The 20,345-nt window shown below is 17.8% G+C and overlaps 2 protein-coding genes across 6 annotated transcripts; one reads left to right on the forward strand and one right to left on the reverse strand.

Moving 5' to 3' along the window:
* Window positions 1-123: 123 nt before the first annotated feature.
* LOC107997445 (WD repeat domain phosphoinositide-interacting protein 2) lies at window positions 124-16,652 on the reverse strand. Of its 2 annotated transcripts, XM_017056048.3 has the most exons (12): window positions 16,514-16,652; window positions 8,653-9,092; window positions 8,048-8,130; window positions 7,668-7,834; window positions 7,063-7,257; window positions 6,878-6,994; window positions 6,641-6,795; window positions 6,397-6,570; window positions 6,201-6,308; window positions 5,438-5,544; window positions 3,938-3,994; window positions 124-2,771 (listed from the first exon to the last, which is right to left on the reverse strand). In XM_017056048.3, exons 2-12 carry the CDS (start codon window positions 8,787-8,789, stop codon window positions 2,656-2,658), a joined length of 1,416 nt encoding a protein of 471 aa, XP_016911537.1. In that variant the 5' UTR covers window positions 8,790-9,092; window positions 16,514-16,652; the 3' UTR covers window positions 124-2,655. The 2 variants fall into 2 exon arrangements, with proteins under 2 accessions (XP_016911537.1, XP_016911538.1); XM_017056049.3 differs by lacking the exon at window positions 3,938-3,994.
* On the forward strand, window positions 9,960-19,579 carry LOC107997446 (monocyte to macrophage differentiation factor 2). 4 transcript variants are annotated; one of them, XR_009832925.1, is made up of 5 exons: window positions 9,962-10,301; window positions 16,463-16,708; window positions 17,436-17,685; window positions 17,789-18,134; window positions 18,231-19,579. XR_009832925.1 is itself a non-coding variant. In XM_062086120.1 (4 exons), exons 1-4 carry the CDS (start codon window positions 10,228-10,230, stop codon window positions 18,041-18,043), a joined length of 825 nt encoding a protein of 274 aa, XP_061942104.1. In that variant the 5' UTR covers window positions 9,960-10,227; the 3' UTR covers window positions 18,044-19,579. The 4 variants fall into 4 exon arrangements, 3 of the variants coding, with proteins under 3 accessions (XP_061942104.1, XP_061942105.1, XP_016911539.1); XM_062086120.1 differs by having other exon boundaries at window positions 9,960-10,301; window positions 17,789-19,579; XM_062086121.1 differs by lacking the exon at window positions 9,962-10,301 and adding an exon at window positions 14,631-14,722 and having other exon boundaries at window positions 17,789-19,579.
* Window positions 19,580-20,345: the final 766 nt, after the last annotated feature.

Genomic DNA, 20,345 nt, shown 5'->3' on the forward strand with positions numbered 1-20,345 from the left:
ATATAATTATATATAAAAAATGAAATCTTAAATCAAACAATTTAAATTTTCGGATAAATTTTATTAATTATTTTGGAAATATGTTACTTATTTTTACATTTATAATGATGCATTGTCAAATTATTTGTATTAGATAAAATTATTTATTATTTATTTTCTTGCAAACTTTAATACAAATTATGAAATATCATATTTTTAACTATAATTAACTTACGTTTTCTTCTATACATTCTTTTTGAAAATTTATTAATATTTACATAGATACTGAAAACAAATGTAAAGAACAAGTGGAACTAAATAATTTTTTTAAGTAACATGTTGTTATATTTTGCATTTGCAACTTAGATTAATTTATATTTTTTTTTTTATTTAATTTCATTTAATCGTTTGTTTTTATTTTCTTAAAAGTATATACTAATGTTGTAAAATTTCTTAACTTTATTTAATAATACTTTCAGTGGAATTATAATGACACAGTTTTAAAAAACATGAAACTTAGAATTGCATTAAATTATAAAATAAATAAAGATTATCATAATAGAATAATATTTTATTATATAAAAATTTAATATCATATTCAATAACATAATTATTTCATCACAAAATTTTAAGATTAAATGTTTCATATCATTAAAAATTATTTCTTTGTTTGATGCATCATCATAATTACACATATATTCATAAGAAATTTTATATGCAATATCAGTACTTAAAAATTTATTATATATATGCGTATTTACATTTTTAATATTACTTATTTTTTATAAAAGTAAAATTAATTACTAAACAAGACATTACATTCATACAAAAGCACCGAAAGACATTATGGGTCTATAATATTTGCAGTATTCGCAAAAATTACATAATTACTTATTTTTTAAAAATAAAAATATTATTATTCTAATTAATATATGTTGCCCGCACCCTTAAGTTAAAGCATTCATTATAGAATGAGGACAAAATTTTATTATAACGAAACATTCAAAATTACATAAAGATATGTAAAATCAAAGAAATAACAAATTCAGTTTCTATCTTAAATATATATTAATTATTAAAACATTTCATATTAAAAGATATATAAAAATATTTTAATGCAATTTTAGTCAACATAAAATAATAAGGGTTACAGACAACACATCAATTGTAACGTATAAAGATATTTAATTACAAATATTATGTAAATATGGTATTCTGAATTTTTCTTTTATCCTTTCTGTAATGTTAAAAAATAAAGACAAATATTAAGTTTACAATAAATATAAAGAGAGCAAGCAAAATGAATATTTAAATAAAAAATAACACTAAAGAAAAAATAAAATTAACAGAATATAGGAAATTATTTAGATTTTATGATATACTTTCAGAAATGCCATAATCTCATTATACATAATACATGTAAGGATATAATAAATTTTTAAATTAATTGATACTAATATAGGAAAATTTTAAATCATATAATCAATATATGAAGAAATTGGTAAATGTTATATTTTAAATCAAATGTTCCCAAAGAAACATGAATAATAATGGAATATGCTCAATTTTTTAATAAACGATAGTACTGAAAACGCACTCTAATAATTATGTTATTATACATTGAATAAAGTAAAATAATAAAAAAGAAAATTTTTTTTAGTACTTTTAACAAATGGCATTTAACCATTATTTTTTAAAAAGTAGTTTTATATATATGCAATCATATATTTTATATTTAAAATAATTTGAATTTAATAAAAATCAAATATAATGAAATTCATTATATTATATATTATAACTATTTATATAAATCTATTTTTTTAGTTTATACATTATATGAACTATTTCATATATAAACAAAACATGAAATATTTTTTATCACAAATATTTCAGAATATTTCATTTTTGAAAAATATCAGTGAAAAATTTTTTTAAAACATGTAAGTATTATACTGTTTATAAAATATTAATTTTATAATTTTTTCATTTTCTTCACTATTTCTTAAAAGAATAAGTTTTATTATCAGTGAACACAGAAGATGACAATATATAATTATAAAATACAATAATCTAGTAAAAAGAAATACAAGATATTCACAATAAGAATATTATATATTGAAAAAAATTTTTTTTTATATCATGTCTAATGTATATAGTATTTTACTATAATCATTGTATTAATAATTCACAGTAAAAATACTTAAATGTGAACATATGGTTTCACATAAGTTATGTTAAACATTCTTACTATATGTTATCAAGCATATTTAGCTTGAATTTTCATAATTTTTTTTAAGCATTACCATAACCATAACCATATCATTAAATTACTAGACTTTCTAAAATCAATTGCATGCTATTGATGATAATAAAGTTCTAATATAAAATACTGACTTGAAAAATTGTAACCAAAAATATCATAATTCTTTCAAGTTATTAACTTCTGATATGATGTGAACATCTAGTTATATGATAGCTTTAATATTTATATAACTCATACAAAGTCATCACTGTTTTTTTTTATATTTCATTAAAAAAGAATTTGTTGCTTTTTTGAATTCGCAACATTAGCTATGATCATAGATTCATAGTTTGACCTGTATCAGTGTCCTAATTTCAATCACTGTTAGATATAATTTATTTTCGTTCATTATTGATATGCCTGAATTATTACACTCAATCCGTCCTTTGTGTAACAGGTGGAAATTCAGCATCATCTTTTAAACGGAAGGAACCCGAAAATCCTGGTGGACTCTCAGTTGCTGCTATCATCTCGTGATACTTCTCTGACTCTATAAATCCATTTATGTACTTCAGTCATAATTATTTAAATTAATAATCATTTTAGCGGATGTAACGATAAAGATGTATGATTGAAATTCAATGAAATACATGACATATTTATTTAAAAGTTTTAATTAAAAAATTTGAAAAATATTTTTATTATTATTATTTTTATCATCCTTTTACAATTAAAATATTTATTAATAATTGTTAATATTCAATACTTTTTAACATTAATTTACAAAAAATATCTATTAAAATAAATTTAAAAAATTAATTCTCTAAAACTATTAATGTTTTATGATATTATAGTTTTATAATATTATATTTTATAATATAATATTATATTTAAAATATAAATTTGATTAGTAAACTATTTTATTTGCAATTATTTTATATCATTATAGTTTATTTAATTATACATCAACCAAAATAATAAATATAAATTATTCAATAAAATTTAGCTAATAAAATTAACTATATTTAATTTATTAAAATTATTTTTATATTAATTATTAGTTTCATATTTTTAAATATCTTATTTGTATTTATTTATATTTTAAAATATTTCAATAATTAAAAAAAATTTATTTTTTCTGAAATAAAATTATAATAATAAATATGAAATTTGGATGTGCAAATCTTCATTTTTGTTTAATTTGAAAAAAAATAAAATTTAGTACTTTATGTGCAAAAGTACATTTTAATTATTGTTTTCAAATAATTACTCATTAAGAGTTTTTCAACTCTGATATAGTAAATAATAAAATTTGATTAATCATTAGATTTTAGTAAATATACATTAAAGATTTAGTACCCAAACCATGTAAAAAGTGTTAAATTTTCACTCTTTTTTTTAAAATACATATTTATTTAAGAATAAAATTCGTCAGAATTATTTCTTACTAGTGGATAATGCATTGAAAATGATATAATAGTGAATCTCAACACGGTTTCCACTTGCAAAAAAAATACAAGTTTTACTCTTAAATGGATGTGTTAAGCGATTTTAAATCGTTACTATATATATAAATATATACAAAAAAACTATTTGGAATAAAGTATTTGTAACAAATATTATAATAAAAATACTACAGAAGAATTATTAAATAGAATGTATATGGAAAATGAGAGTGAAAAAAAGCAAGGGACAGAATAGAGAATATACTAGTACCTGACATGGAGTCTGGCGAACGGCCGCGCAACACACCCGCGTAGCTATTTATGCAGGCTTCAGTGGATAATAAAAAGAAAAAAATTACATCAAGTAAAGTCAATTATTGGGGCCCCCCCTTTAGCCCCTAAAGAAGTTGTTTAATTTGAGAGGGTTTAAAAGCAAGGAAAGAGAAAATATAAAGTAAGTAAAATGATAAATAGTATGAGAACAAAGGATTTTAGATAAGTAGTATTTATTTAATTATAATATCTTATTGTCAATTTTATTAAATCTCAGAAATTGAAAAAAATTAAATACAAAAATAATTAAATTTCATTAAAACTAGAAACATTGTTTTCAAATTTCAAATTAAAATTTGATACATTTTTAAATATCTTTTAATATTTATATATTTTATTATACCATATATTAGATTATTTGAAACAATATCTCAAAATCAATTAAATTATGTAGTAAAAAAGCATAATTAAACTAATAATAAAATTTTTTGAAACATTATTTTGTATAATATATGGATTATAATCGAAAAATCATTCATCATGTGTATAATATTTTATACTTTTGCATGTACAAAGTATCTTGGTTATTAGAAATAAATAAAAAAGAAATTTTTGAAATAAAAATTAAAAACTCAAAGTCTCATTCATATTTTTATTTCTATTGCTTTAAATAGATATTTATGATTTGTATAATATACAAAGATATATTTTGATACAAAGAAATAAGAAATTTTATGCAAAATTAGAAAAAATATGCTATTATCAAAAACATCATCCATTATTTCATTAAAAATTTATTCATTTATTAAAGTATTTTATTTTTCTTATTATTATTAAAATTTTTATATTATTAAAATTATCTTTCAATATTTCAATATAATTTGTATTCATTATATATATATATATATGTGTGTGTGTGTGTAGAAAAATTAATTTTAATATATGATTAATTTGTAAAATTAAAATTAAAAAATTAAGTCTATAATTTATATATATTTTTTAATTTCATTATAATATATATAATGAAATTATGTAAATGTTTTATGTTATGTAATATGAAACAATATTTTCTATGAATTTTTGTATGAATTTCATTAATAAATTTATGTTATTATAATTATAACATATGTCATGTAAAAATAGATGAACATATTCATTAAAATATTTATATTAAAATATACAATCATAGTTTATGCAAATACTATATATACAATTAAAATTGTGACAAAAAAGAATATATAATCTATATTTTAAAAAATAAAGATGTATGAAAATTATTTTATTTTAAAATAAAAATTGTGAGGTATGTAAATAGTATTAAATTGTAACAATTTTCATTCATACACATACGTACATACGCCCACAAATATACATACATACACATACAAATAATATAAGCATATGTCAATTTCACGTGAATGATATATCTTTATCGTCAACTCGCTCTATTGTAAAATCAATATTATTTTTAATATGATATAAAATATTTATATCATACCTGTATTTTGTACTATTTGTACAGTCGTTCCTGAAGGAGGTTCTCCAGATCCTAATCCTGCTGTAGATACACTAGCACAGTCTACTTCATCTCGTTTACCATCTAATCTAATTTTAAATAAAAAATGTAATTTATTATTTAATATCTTATTATTTGTAATTAAAAAACTTAGGAAATTAATTAAATAAAATAGATTAAAGTAATCTAATTTAACATAGTTTATAAAAATTTCATTTTTATCCTGTGGAATTATTTAATTATTTAAAATGTTTTTTACAATTAAAATTTGTTAAAAGTAATAAAATATATAATATATAATTATTAATTAAAATATATAATATATAATTGTATACAATATATACAAATATATAATTCTATTCTTTTTTTTTAAATTAATCTTTCAACTATAAAAGAATGTAGGATAATTCATTTTAATTCATTATAAATATGAATTTTCTATTTAATTTTAATGATTAACTCTTAATCTTAGAAATTAATTTGGCAAGAAAAAAGGAATTGAAAATTATTTAATCATTTGAATGTTTTACATTATATTATACAAGTATGTTAAAGAATATACCGAATGGCATAATTGTCATATATAATAATTATTATAATTAATTAATTATAACAGTATCTAATATTATTATGTCATAATATTAATCAATTTTCAGAATTTAATTAAATATTGATTAGATTAAAAATTTTAAATTTAAATTTAAATTTTAAATAAACTTTATTTTTAAGTATTAAAAATACAAACCTATGTTGTTTTAGCAATGTACAATCTCCACCTTCTGTTGAATCCAAATTATAAACATACAAATACCCCTCAGCACTAGCCACCAACAACCTAAGTACTTTATGTACTCTACATAATAAAAAAAATATATATATACATTTAAAAAAAATATATGTATTCATATATTTCTAATAAATATTAATTTGATTGAACTTACACTGTGATGGCACAAACATTTTTTAATCCTTGAAATGGCAAGTGGACACTAGCAAAGGCACGTCCTTGATTAAAAACATCAGTTACTTGTGATGGCAAATAATTAGCTGATGCAGATACAGCTTTTGTTAAATATCCCATCCAAGTTTGAGATTCTTCTGCTGTTTGTCGTAATCTATAATTACGAATATAAAATTTTAATATAATAATAATTTCAAAACATCAAATAATGTTCTATTACATACGCCTCCTTTGGTTCTTCCAATTTGAAAATATGTACTGTTTCTGTATTACTCGAACAACAAAGGAACATAGAATCCACACTAAAAGCAAGACTGCTTATAGATACACATCGTTTAACTCCACGTCGGAATTCAAATAGTTTTGTACCATCATGAACCTTTAGAGATATAAAACATTTTTAACAATATATTTAAATTTATTGAAGAAATAATTAATGCTATATAAATAATTAAACTTACATGAAAAACTCTGATTACAGTACCCTTTTCAGAAGCAGTAGCTACTTTGGTACCATTAGGACTAAATGCAAGTGCTGCTAATGGACTATCATGAGCAGGAATCATAGTTTTAGCTTGCTAAAAACAAAACAATTAAATGTATTAATATTATATATTTTTTTTTAAGATTTTTTTATAATACTTACAAGATTAATTGCATCAAATATTTGAACTTCACCAATTGTATTTGAGCCTGGATAAGCTAAGTAGCAATTATCACTATTTATTGATAGCGTACACAGACCTGCTAAATTAGGTGGAGTATCTCGAATTGTATGTAATACTTTCATATCCCTTATATTATGAATATATAATGATTCTTCCAAACATACCACTAATCTCTGTAAATTTATATTATTTTATAATGTAAATATTTATATTTAATTAAATTATGTTAAAGAAAAATATACATTATTATTATAATAATTATTAATAGAAACTTATTTGCATGAAAATTTTATACATAAAATCTTTATCTTTGTAATTTACATAAAATTTACATAATATTACTAAACTTTTTTTTATTTATTGAACTTTTTATCATAACTAATCTATATCCAAAATCATTATATTGAATCAATCATTGAAAAACTGCTATATCTTATAATTAAATTATCATATTTTTTATCTAATTTCTTTTGTAATTTATTTTAACTATTATTCCAAAAAACAAAAATACAAACTAGTTTCTATTATTATATTATTAGTTTATTATTTGTTAATTATCTTATTAAAATATAAAAAAACTTACTGCTCTATTGAGTTTCACAGCTAAGATAGTATTAGAATAACTATAATGGCAAATTTCAGTGCCCTTTCTAAAGTGACAAACTTTAAGTTTACGAGGTGATCTTAAACTAACTACTGCCACAAGACTGCTGCTGAATAGTCGTTCAACAATGTATATGTCTTCAGTATCTATAGTTTATATAATTATGTATAATTAAGAAAATTATCTATACAAAAAATATAATAAAAAATATAAAAGATACATTAAAGAAAAATGATAATATAAATACTAAATTATGAAATTTTTAAAATATGAAAAAAGTTTAGCTATAATAACTGTTTCAATATTTATCTTATATTATTATATTTCAATATTTATATAAATTTATAGAAATTTGTTACCATTTTCATATATTTTTTCAAGATGATCAACAGAGACTAAAGAAAAAAGTTTGTAGCCTGACTTTGATCCTACTGCCAAAGATCTAAAATAAATTTTATATAAAATTACTATTATTAAATGAATAATATCAAATAATATAAAAAAAATAAATATATTAATAATTATTGTATATTGATAATTATTATTTAAAATTGATCAATACTAAAATATAAAACATTATGTATTAATCAATGATTATAATAGAAATTTAAATTAAGAAAAAAATAGTAATTTTTTATTTTAAGATAACTTAGAAATAGAACAACTAAAGAAATAACAAGATAAAAACAATGCATATAGAAATTTTTCTGATGTATAATATTAAATTTGAATCACAATTACATCAATAATACGTAATTAATAGATAAAGGAATAACATACGCAACGGAAACATTACAAGAAATGCAAACATAATATTATATATAATAAAAAAAATAAAGATAAATTAATTTGTAAGATAAATATTTATAATTTATTTCTTAAAAAATATTTCATTTGAATAATGAAGTAAAAGTAAGGTTAGTGAACAAAGGACAATGTCTTCACAAACAAAAATGCAACTTACGTGCAATCCTGATTGAAGTTAACAAAGAAAACACGACTTTGAGGATCAGTAGTTTGATTTGCGAGGTTCATTAGTCCTGATATACTGTATTTTAGTCCCTGTGTCAATACATCCACGTTATGCACGAGATTTTGCATAAATCGCACAGACGATCTGCGTAAGAACACTTTATCCGTTTCTTTCTTAATTTCTTTTTATATCTTTTTCTCTCTTTATTTTTATTGCTTTTTTTTTTATCTGTTTCTCTTCTTTCTTGCACATACGCTATACAAATACACGCACGCGCACGCTTATACAAGATTTGTGAACAGATGTCGAACTCAATGTCGACGATTCCTACAAGTGACTATATGATGCAGTATACTGTATTGCTTAATACATATCCATCGTTCCATGTATCGAACAGCTGACAGTCTATGTGAATTCACGGAATGATGAAACTGAAACATCAAATTCTATATAATACATTTATTATCACACAATTAAAAATTATTATTACAATTAATCAAGAAATACTATAATATTTTTTATTATGCTATTTAATTAAAATTTCAATTTAAAATATGTGATTGTATTTATTATTTATAAAATTTATTTTTTGTTATTTTGAGATTTATATTTTGTCAAATTTAGTAAATATTATAAAAAATTAATTATATAATTAATTATCTTATATATTAATAAAATATATTTGTAAAAATTATTTTTTTTTAATTATATTTTATTTAATTTAATTAAGTAAAATATGAAAAAAATATTTCAGAATAACGGATATTAAAGTTTTATTTTTTAATAGATATTCATAAGTTATAATATATTACTAAAAAGAAATAAATAAAGAAATTTATAATTTATATTAATATATTATGTAAAGTATATACTATTTATTGAAAAGTTGAAAATTTCAATTATTTATATATATATATATATATATATATATATATATATATATATATATTTCTATTATTTTGTAAAAATATTAAACATTCAACTTTTCATTAACCTTATATCAATATTATTTGTATCAATATAATTTTATAAATTAATAAATTTATAAATTAATAAAAGTTGATTTCTTAAAATTTATTTAAATAAACAAAATTATTATTCTATAATTCTACAGTAATTGTAAATTAGAAGAATTCTTAAAAAATAATGAATTTTATCGTAGTTTTTTTGTTAGTTATATCTAATGTACATATATATATGTATATGTATATTTACATATGTATGTAAATATAATATATGGATAATATATATATAAATGTGCACACATATAAGCACATATCACACATATGCTTTGTAGTTGTATACTTTTATCTTCGTTATAATACTTAAAAAGCGTTCAGTAGTGCTACAGCAATAGTAGCGGTAGTGTTAAATGTGAATGTTTAATTTATTTGGTATGAAAGATTTATTAGTTCCATCAATATTTATTTTGTGTGTATAATGTGAAAGTATGAAGCATGAGATAAAAAATAAATACTTATCGTGTAAATTAATATTTTAATACTAATCCTCAAATTGGTTATATTAAGATTTTACATATTTAAATTTACTGTAATCCTGGAAAATATGGATATATTTGGTCTTCATCAATTTGTTGCAGCACCAATAAAAAATCTTTTACAATTCCAACGTATTAAAGAGTAAGATGTAACAATTTATATCAATTAACAAATGTTAACCTGTCTACATATCTTTCTAATATCTTTTTAATTCGCTTAACTTATGCAACTAGTGAAATAATTGCTATTTGAATTAATGTATAACATTATTAGAAAAATAATTAATAATGTTTCATTTTTGCATGATATCTTATATATTTTTAATTGTAAATTTTGGCTTTTATTTTTATTTGATTTTTATTTTTATTAGAATGCTATAAAAAATAATACTTTAATGTAGTATGTTATATTATGTTATATAGTATTATTCTTGTATCTGAATGAAACCTTAGAAGTTTATTTTCATAATATAACTGAATTTAACACTTTTATATAAGAAACCTAAGAATGTGCATAACTGTTGTATAACAGAAAAGTATTTTTGTTCAATAAAAAAAGAAAAGTTACATTTATGCATTTTTATTTTTATTCTCTTCAAATAAATTTCCTGTATTATATTTTCCAATTTCATATTATGTGTTAGTAAAATCAAAGCATTGCATGTATTAAGTACTTTAATTGGGCATATTTACATAAATAGAATGCAATGTGCTTATAAGTGGATGGACATAAAAAATTTTTTTTAATTAATATTATTTATGTAACATCTAAATATCATATAGAATATTATATTTTCAAATCAACTTTATTATATTTTCAAAAATGTTTATTATCATCAAATATAAATTGTCAAATATTATAAAAATATATTAACATTTACTTAATTCTAATTTTTTTCATTTATAAAATAATTTAAAGATTTTTAATGTATTTATTATTGTAAATTTATAAAATTGTTTATTAAACAGTTTTTATATTATTCATTTATAATAATATATTCAATATAATACTATTATACTTATAATAATGCAATTCAAGTAAATATATTATATTAAATTATAAAAATATTAAAAATTAATATTTATTTTATATTTTTAAGAATTATTGATGTTTTCTCATACAGTTCATATCGTAATTATTATACAAATTTTTAATATATTATGTACATATGACATATTTATATTTAAAATACATTTAATTATTATATTAATAAAATACATGCAATTATATCTTTACATATGATTAAATCAAATAATATATTAAGTATATTTTAAATAAAAAAAATAATATTATTGTTTTATTAAATACAATATTAAAAGTATAATATTTTAATATTATAAATGATCTTTAAGTTTGTTATATTTTGTAATATTTTATATGTTCACTATTTTTATCCTATTCTTTTTTTTAAATATATCATTTTAACTTTTATTTTAGAAATAATTATATTTTATATGTATAATACATATAATAAAATTTAAGAAATAATATATTAAAAAATAATAAAAAAAATTTTCAAAATATCTTTTATAGTCTTCATAAATTATAAATAACTCATCAGATAGCTATTTCTCAAAATTTTTTTTATTTTGATTTTTATATTTTATTATTTTAAAAAATTATTTTTATAATAATTATTAAAATCATTAATGAAAATATTTTTAATTAAAATAACAATGAATTTAAAAATTAATAATCAACAATACTCAATTTTTTTATTAAACTTAAAAGAAATAAAATAGCATAATGAATTCAATTTCAATTATTTTTTTAATCAAAATATATTTATGATCTAAGAAAACATTTTTTAAAAAAATTAATAATGAAATAATAATAAAAATAAATAATTTAATTTATATTTGAAATTCCTTTAACTTTTCTAAAATTTCTTTAAATTTCCTTTAACAATTTCTAAAATTTTTTTAATTAAATTTTTGCTTATTGTTACTAAATAATATATAAGCAGATATAAATATGTATAAAAAGGTTGATATGGATTTTATTCCTCTCTTTGAATTACATATACAAAATGTTTCTATGCACATTTGATATATATAATGCATATATGCAAATTTTAATAATATATAAAAAAATAAAATAAATATAAGTAGTATAAATATAATTTATATAAATTATTTAGTAACATTTAATAAAATTTAATAAAATTAATATAAAATATTTTCTTTAAAATACAAAAAAAATATATAAAAAATTTAATAAAAATTTTTAATTTTACTTAAGAGAATTTTATTTAAAAGAATGATGTAATGGTGGATTTAATATAATGATAAATAAAAAAATGTTTTTATATTTCAATTTTATTCAATTATATTCAAAAAGTACAAATTTATATTAAAAATTTAATAAAATATATAAATACATATTTAATATATTTTTTCAAGAACAATTTTTCATATAATATATATATATATATATGAAAATTTATATTCAATAAATAAATATGTAAATAATGAAAATTTTAAAAAAATAAGAATAATTAAACGAATATTTTATGTGTTCAACATATTCAGATTTCATTTTTATTCATAGGAAATATTTTATGTACATATTTTTTGCTTTTTCTATATATTTATTTAAAAATAATTATGTATAGACTTAATATATTATATATATATATAACCTAATACATATTAAATCATCATTCTTATAATATATTTGTAAATAATTAATAAATTTTTATATTAAAAAATGAATCTATTATATTTGTTTATTAGAAAAAAAATAAAAAATAAAACTTTCTTTAGAATTATTATTTATTTTGAGCGTTTTCTTAAAATTTGCAATTGTAAATTTTAGAATAAAAATGATACAAAATATAATTTAAATTATTTTACTTGTTGGTATATATATATATATTTATATAATTATATGTATAATTTATTATATATTGTATTGTATGTAATGTGATTCTTTAAAGATTCTGAAAAGAAAATTTCAATTATATAAAAATTTTATTCTAAATTTTTTTATTTAATTATATTTATTTTCCATTAAGAAATATGTTTTAATAATGTTTTAATAGTTCAATAATAATGAACTAATCTGTATATTTTTTGCTTGGTAATAAAATCAAAAAATTATCTTATATTGCATAATCTTATATATATATTGTATACTCTTAGATTTTTAATTTTGAAGTAATTTTGTAAAAATAATTACAATATATATATACATATATATAATTTAATTATTTTGTTATTTTGTACTTTTGTGTTCAGTGTTTTTTGAGATGCGTAAATCAAAGATATGTACTATTCTAACGATTCTCGGAACAATAAAGATGTAATTTAATCCTAATTCTACGATAGTTAATCACACAATAACTGTAATTACTATTCATTGTAAGTATAATATTTCATGTTACACATTCTTATTATCATATAACTTATTATCATTTATTCATAAAGTAATTTGATGAAAGTAAAATCTTTTGAAGAAAGAGAATCTAAGAAAATGCTACATGATTTTTATTATTTACATATTATTACAGAATATACAAAAAATTTAATAAGTTTATATGTGATATTTACCTTAATAATAATTAGTCATATATATTACATTTTATCAGTCATATAATTTACATTTTAAGTACATATGTAAGTATTCTAGTATATTTTATGTCATCCTGTGTCAATATTTCATAACTATTACAATTTTTAAAATATGCTAAACAAAAAAAATTATTTAAATTTTTAATTTAAAATTTCATTATATATTATATATTATATATATATATATATAATTTTATACATATATTATAAAGTTTTATTTTTGAAAAAAATAACAATCAATTTTAAACAGTTTTAAAATTCAATCTAACATATACTGTTATATATCAAATTACCTAGAGTTCGATGAACGTATAACTATTTGTACCATAATATTAATCAACATTTATTGAGTACTTCAAAATTATAAAAAAAAATGTTAATTTATTATATAATTGTAAATTGTAATAAAATTATTATTTTATTTACTTTTAATTATTTTGATTTCATGTTTTTAAATAAAATAAAATTTAACTTAAATTAATAAGTCAATTAAATATAGTTAAATATATTCATAACTAATTTTTAAATTTTTATTCGCGCGTCAAAATATTTTCCTAAAAATAAATTTTATTTCATTTTTATTCATTAATATTTTTTTGAATTTTTTTTGATAATATTTACAATTTTGAAATATTTTTGATAATATTTCAATTTTAAAATATATAGATTATATTCTAGGTATTATTATAGGTTAATATTCTAACTATAATTTTATTCATGTATATAAAAATAATATAATATAAGAATATAATACACTCTTAAATTAATTCTAGATATCAAGATAACGGAAATAGTTAAAATACATTTAAATATTTGATTTATTAAATTATAAATAATTTAAGGCATGTTAGAAACGTACATATATGGGCACGCAATTGATTGTATGTATTACATCCATAAATAAAGTACTCGACCAGCATCATGTGTTGGTGAGTGACGGAAGAGAATATTCCCCTTATTCCTATGCTGTCTCGCTAATCATCTTTCTTTGTATGTTATATTTATTTGAAGTATCATAAAACTTCATACATCGTAATTTTTTAATAAAAACTACAAAAGTTTATTTTTTGTATTTTATTGAGATTTTTCTGTTGAAAATGATAACAAATGCATGATATTTTGATTATATAAATAATTGATCAATTTGGATTATGTAGATAATTGCATAAATCAGAAAATCATTTAATAAATTTTTTTTTTCTATTTTACTTTCAATTAATTTGCCTTTTATTTTAATAATAAGGACATTGAACTAAAGGCAATTTAAATTTTCAATAGAATATAATATAATATTATTAAAATAAAAATTAAAGTAATATAGTAAAAATCTATCGATATTTGAATTATTATTAATACTTATACATTATATTTATGTTCAATATTGATATCTTATTTACATTTATTATTCTATCTTCATTTACCCGATTTTTTTAAATTTTTAATTGCTACATATGATAAGTACAAGATTATCAATATTTATTGCATATACAGTTCAAAATTCTTTTGTTTATATTTCGCAAATTAAAAAATAAAAATATGACATTATATATTTATATTTATACATCAATTTAATCAAAAAATTCAATCTAATAAGATTTCAGTTATTGAAATCGTTAGGTTAGGTAATAAATTTTACTATTGTATTAAGTTCTAATTTATAAGTTATAAATTTTTTAAAATTCTAAATTTAAAAAAATATATAATCAGATATATGTAAATATTGTATATGCAATATATGTAGATATTTCTAATCAAAATTGAATAATTCATTAAAATTTGGATTAAATGAATATTTTATACATAAAAAATTTGAAAATATATAATTAAACATATTAAAATATCAATACATTTTATTTTTCCTATAATATAAATATATTCTTAAATTTAATTAAAAATAAAAAAAATATATCAAATTTATTAATATTAGAAGATAATATATAATGAATATATTTAATAATAAGAATATAAGTCAAGAAAGAATAATTGTATCTTGATATGGAACAACGAAAATGAAATACGATAAAATAACGATATCCTATATAATTACTTTTTCTTAAGCTAACCAAGTTTACCACTGAAATATAATACTGTTGAAGAATAAGCTCGAGTATTATAAATTATTTGCAAACTATCATAACTATCATAAGACAATGAATATAATGATGATGTAACGATGAACCACATATAATAATAAAGTTTTTATATTTTTACAAATATTCTTTCGCTTAAAAAAATGATAATGATTCTTTAATTTTATTAACTTTCTAAATAATTATTATCAATCATTTTGTAATCATATGACACACAAATTTTTACATTATACATAATTTCATTTGACGATGTTTGATCTGAAAAATTAAAACTAAATTTGTTATGTATTCAATCTACCTTTGTTAAAAAATTAATTAATTGATTAATTAATTGATATCATAAATAATATTAGCATCTGATATTAACATAGACAGAAATATAATAAATTTAACCAATATATAATTAAAAGGTTAGCTTATGTCAGCTTGAGAATATTAAAACTATTTTTAAAAATTTGTATTTATTCAATTATTTTAAAACTAATTAAAATTAAATTTCTATCATAAATATATATAAAATTATATATTAAATATTTTATAATTTTAAATATATACATATAAATAATTATTAATATTAAAAAGAAATAAAACAAAAAAATTCTATCAATTGATATATAAAACTTTAATAAAACTTTTGCAGAATAAAATGGATGAATCCTCCAGCATGTACTAATGAAGCATATACACCTACCTCTGTAGAACATATAGCAAATGTAACTACTCATGGAATTTGGGTTGTACCATCTGTCATAGGTAGCTTGGAACTGGTTCGTCGTTCTATAACATGGACTCAATTAATATCAGCTTATGTATATGGTACATCTTTGATCCTTGTTTTCACAGTCTCAACATTTTTTCACAGTGTACATTACTGCAATAATAACAGGTACTTGTAATTATATTCGATTGATGGAAAATAATGTCGGTTTTATAAATGCAAAAAATAAATCGGTTTACTATAGTACATCTAGTTTTAAAATTTTCATTTTAATAATTTTTATTTGCATAAATATTTTAAAAATATGTATAATTTATTAATAAATATTTTTTATTTAATATCTTTTTATTTAATATTTTATTAAGATGTAATTCTTCATTAGTAATGAATCTATTTGATCGAAATTTATCTTATGCATATATACTTACATATGATGTACTTTGAAATTTCGATCATGAAATTTGGAAAACTGTTAATTTTAATTCACATTTGTTTTAAAAATATAGTAAATATTTATTTAATAATACTTTTATTAATAAACATATTAAATATTTTTTTAAAATTAATTTAACATGATTGATTAAAAACAAACATTATATTTTACATTACATAATATAACTATAATTATTCAATCTATAATTTTTAAATTTGAACAAAAATCAAGTATTTTATGAACATAAAATATAATTCTAACAAAATAAATTAATAATAAACAAATATTTGAAATTTATTTATTGATAATTTATTATTATCTTATGTAGATTTAAAAATGATATAACTTTTCCATCAATCTAATATATTTTAAGTTAATTTGATATAAATATTTATAACTTTCTATTTATGAAGCAAAAATTAAAAATAATAAATAAAATTTTTAATATATTATATATTACAGACAACTTAAAGAAACATTACATCGTTGTGATCGTGCTATGATTTACATTTTTATTGCTGCAAGTTATTTTCCTTGGTTCAATGTAGATCATTTCCCAGATGATGAAATATTATTTGCAATGCGTTATGCTATTTGGATTATGGCAACACTGGGCATATTGTATCAACAAATTTTTCATGAACAATATAAAATGTTAGAAACAATCTTTTATTTAATTATAGGAATTGGTCCTAGTATTGCAATTATTAATGTAAGTATACAATTATAAATTAAAAGATTTTAAAAGACCATTATTATTAAAATTATTAATATGATCAAATATTATTTGAAATTATATATTTTAATGTTTACAGTATAGTTATTATAATATTATTGAATTAAAATTGGGAGGACTGCTTTATATTTCTGGGTTATTGTTTTTTAAATCTGATGGAAGGATACCATGTGCACATGCAATTTGGCATCTTTTTGTTGCTGTAGGAGCTGGATTGCATTATTATGCTATATTAAATCATGTCTTTCCTATAGTTTGTCCATCAGATAATTTTATGACACCAGATGTATCATCATTACCAAAATTATTAAAATCTAATATTGAAGAATTATAAAATCTTCTAGTTTTGTTTTTCATTATATCAAAGTTTTACAAATTGGAAGTTTTAATATAAAATTTATAAAATATCAATTTGCAAATTTAAGGTAAGATTTAAAATAAAATAAAGTTTTTAATAATTAATTATTTATAAAATTTTAAAAAGTAGAAATTATCATCATGTATGAAAAATTTACTTTTAGAAAGTAACTATATTATGTACCTGAAATATACATAAAAAAATGTTATTCATAAATTATGGATACTTGTCAAAATATAAATAAAAAAGATAGAGATAAAAAAATATAACTTAGCTATTACAAGATTATAATTTAAGATATAATTTTCTATGTATTTATACAAGAAAAGTAACTTATACACTTAATACTTTTTATAAATCAATAATGATAGAAAAATATAAATACTATAATACTATAAAAAAATAAAAATATACTAAAATGGAATAGTATATTATATTTATCCAAATATATTGAAAGATAAGATTTAATAATAGAATAATAGATAATTTAAATAATAGAATAATAAGTGGTTATTCTTTGATTTTTTATTTTGTTAGAGATTTTCAATTTATTATTTATAATAAATGTTATTAATAATAATAATTAATAATATTACTAAACAAGAATGTGATTATCTACATTTATACTATATTAAATTTATATAAAATATCGTTTTTATCAACTATATTCTGATACATTCCATTTTCTAGAAATAATTCTAGAAAATATTTTTTCTAGAAAAAATATTGTAAATAATATGATTTGAATATTATTCAAAACAAAATATGAATGATCATTAATTTGCAATTTGTAATGAATATTTGTATTTTTTGTAATGATATTGCTTTATATACATATGTAAGTACATATATGAAAGACATATTGATATAGATAATATTATGAAAATTAAATTAAATATTATAATAAAATTTATTCGGATAAATGAAGTTTTACAGTAATAATGACATTTGAATAAATGCATAATATATTGCATTACATATTATATTATCCATTTAAAATAATGTATAGTAGTTATTTTTTAATAATAGATAGACTTTTTATAACATTATATTTTATAAACATCTGTTTCTATTGTGGGACTAAAATATAATTTTGTAATTAATGATATTTATCTAATAATGAATGAGAAAATTATTGTAATTGTTTAATTAAAGTTTAATTCATTTTCTGTATTTGCAACAATAATGTGCCAAAATTTATATTTATATTCAAATTATACAATTTCTATAACAAAATAATATCCGTTATTAATTTTATACAGAATACAAAATGCTATATAAAAAAATATATTCTATAGTTATTAATAAATATTTTTAATTTTTTTTTTAAAAAAAAGTTGTAATCGTAAAAATATATTGATGATATGTATAATTATTATTTTGTTCTTTTCCTGTTGATTTTATTACACAACAAAGAAATATGATTATAATGTATGTTACTAATATTGTAAATTAATAAAATACTTGATATATATGTATATACAAATAAAAAATTAAAACTTTATAACCAAATGAATAGAAGTAAAATAGAAGTCATTATTTTGAATGTATATTAATATATATATATATATTCATGAAACACAATATAAATAAAAAATATAATTAAAAAATTAAAAATCTGTATTTTTATGTAAACTATAAATAATTTATATGGATATTTATATTTAAGTGCTTTCAATATATTAATAATCTTTTTTTTTTCTCACGGAATTTTTACTTATGAGGTTAAAGCTTATTTGAATGTTTCATGAACATATATAGTTTCATGAAATATATATTTATATAGAAATATATTCACATGAAAATTATATCATCAGTTCATATTCATTTATTATTCTTCTATATATATATATATATATATATAGAATAGATGTATTGAAAAATCAATTTAAAAATCAATCGCCTTTCAAAATTATTCGATTAATATTGGTAAATTAATTAAAAATTCTTTTAAGAAATTCTAGTTTTATTATTGATTATGAACAATTTTAAATTTGAACAATTTTTATTTAAATATGATTTAAATAATGAAGCAAATTCATAGACCGACAACATAACTATCTGAATAAATTTGAGAAGGTAGCAAATTTGATTAGTTATTTTAATGATAGATATAATAGAATTACAAAATAAGATTGGCCGAATATATTATATCACAGATAAAATTATATAACACTACGTATAAAATGAGTAAGTGAAACTCATTGGCGGGACAATAAAAATAATTTTCCTTTTTTATTGATTAATAGAAATATTATTAATAGATATAAAATATTAT

This window comes from Apis cerana, linkage group LG15 (assembly GCF_029169275.1).
Source record: "Apis cerana isolate GH-2021 linkage group LG15, AcerK_1.0, whole genome shotgun sequence".
In the NCBI taxonomy this organism is placed as follows: domain Eukaryota; kingdom Metazoa; phylum Arthropoda; class Insecta; order Hymenoptera; family Apidae; genus Apis; species Apis cerana.

Bases quoted from the DNA above. Each gene is read 5' to 3' on its own strand.
- LOC107997445 (XM_017056048.3), bottom strand. From the start codon at position 8,789: ATGCAAAATCTCGTGCATAACGTGGATGTATTGACACAGGGACTAAAA. The intron at 7,258-7,667 runs GTAAGTTTTTTT...ATAAATTTACAG, and splicing joins CTGTGAAACTCAATAGAGCA to AGATTAGTGGTATGTTTGGA. The intron at 5,545-6,200 runs GTTTGTATTTTT...ATTTAAAATTAG, and splicing joins ACATTGCTAAAACAACATAG to ATTAGATGGTAAACGAGATG.
- LOC107997446 (XM_062086120.1), top strand. From the start codon at position 10,228: ATGGATATATTTGGTCTTCATCAATTTGTTGCAGCACCAATAAAAAAT. The intron at 16,709-17,435 runs GTACTTGTAATT...TATATATTACAG, and splicing joins CATTACTGCAATAATAACAG to ACAACTTAAAGAAACATTAC. The intron at 17,686-17,788 runs GTAAGTATACAA...TAATGTTTACAG, and splicing joins CTAGTATTGCAATTATTAAT to TATAGTTATTATAATATTAT.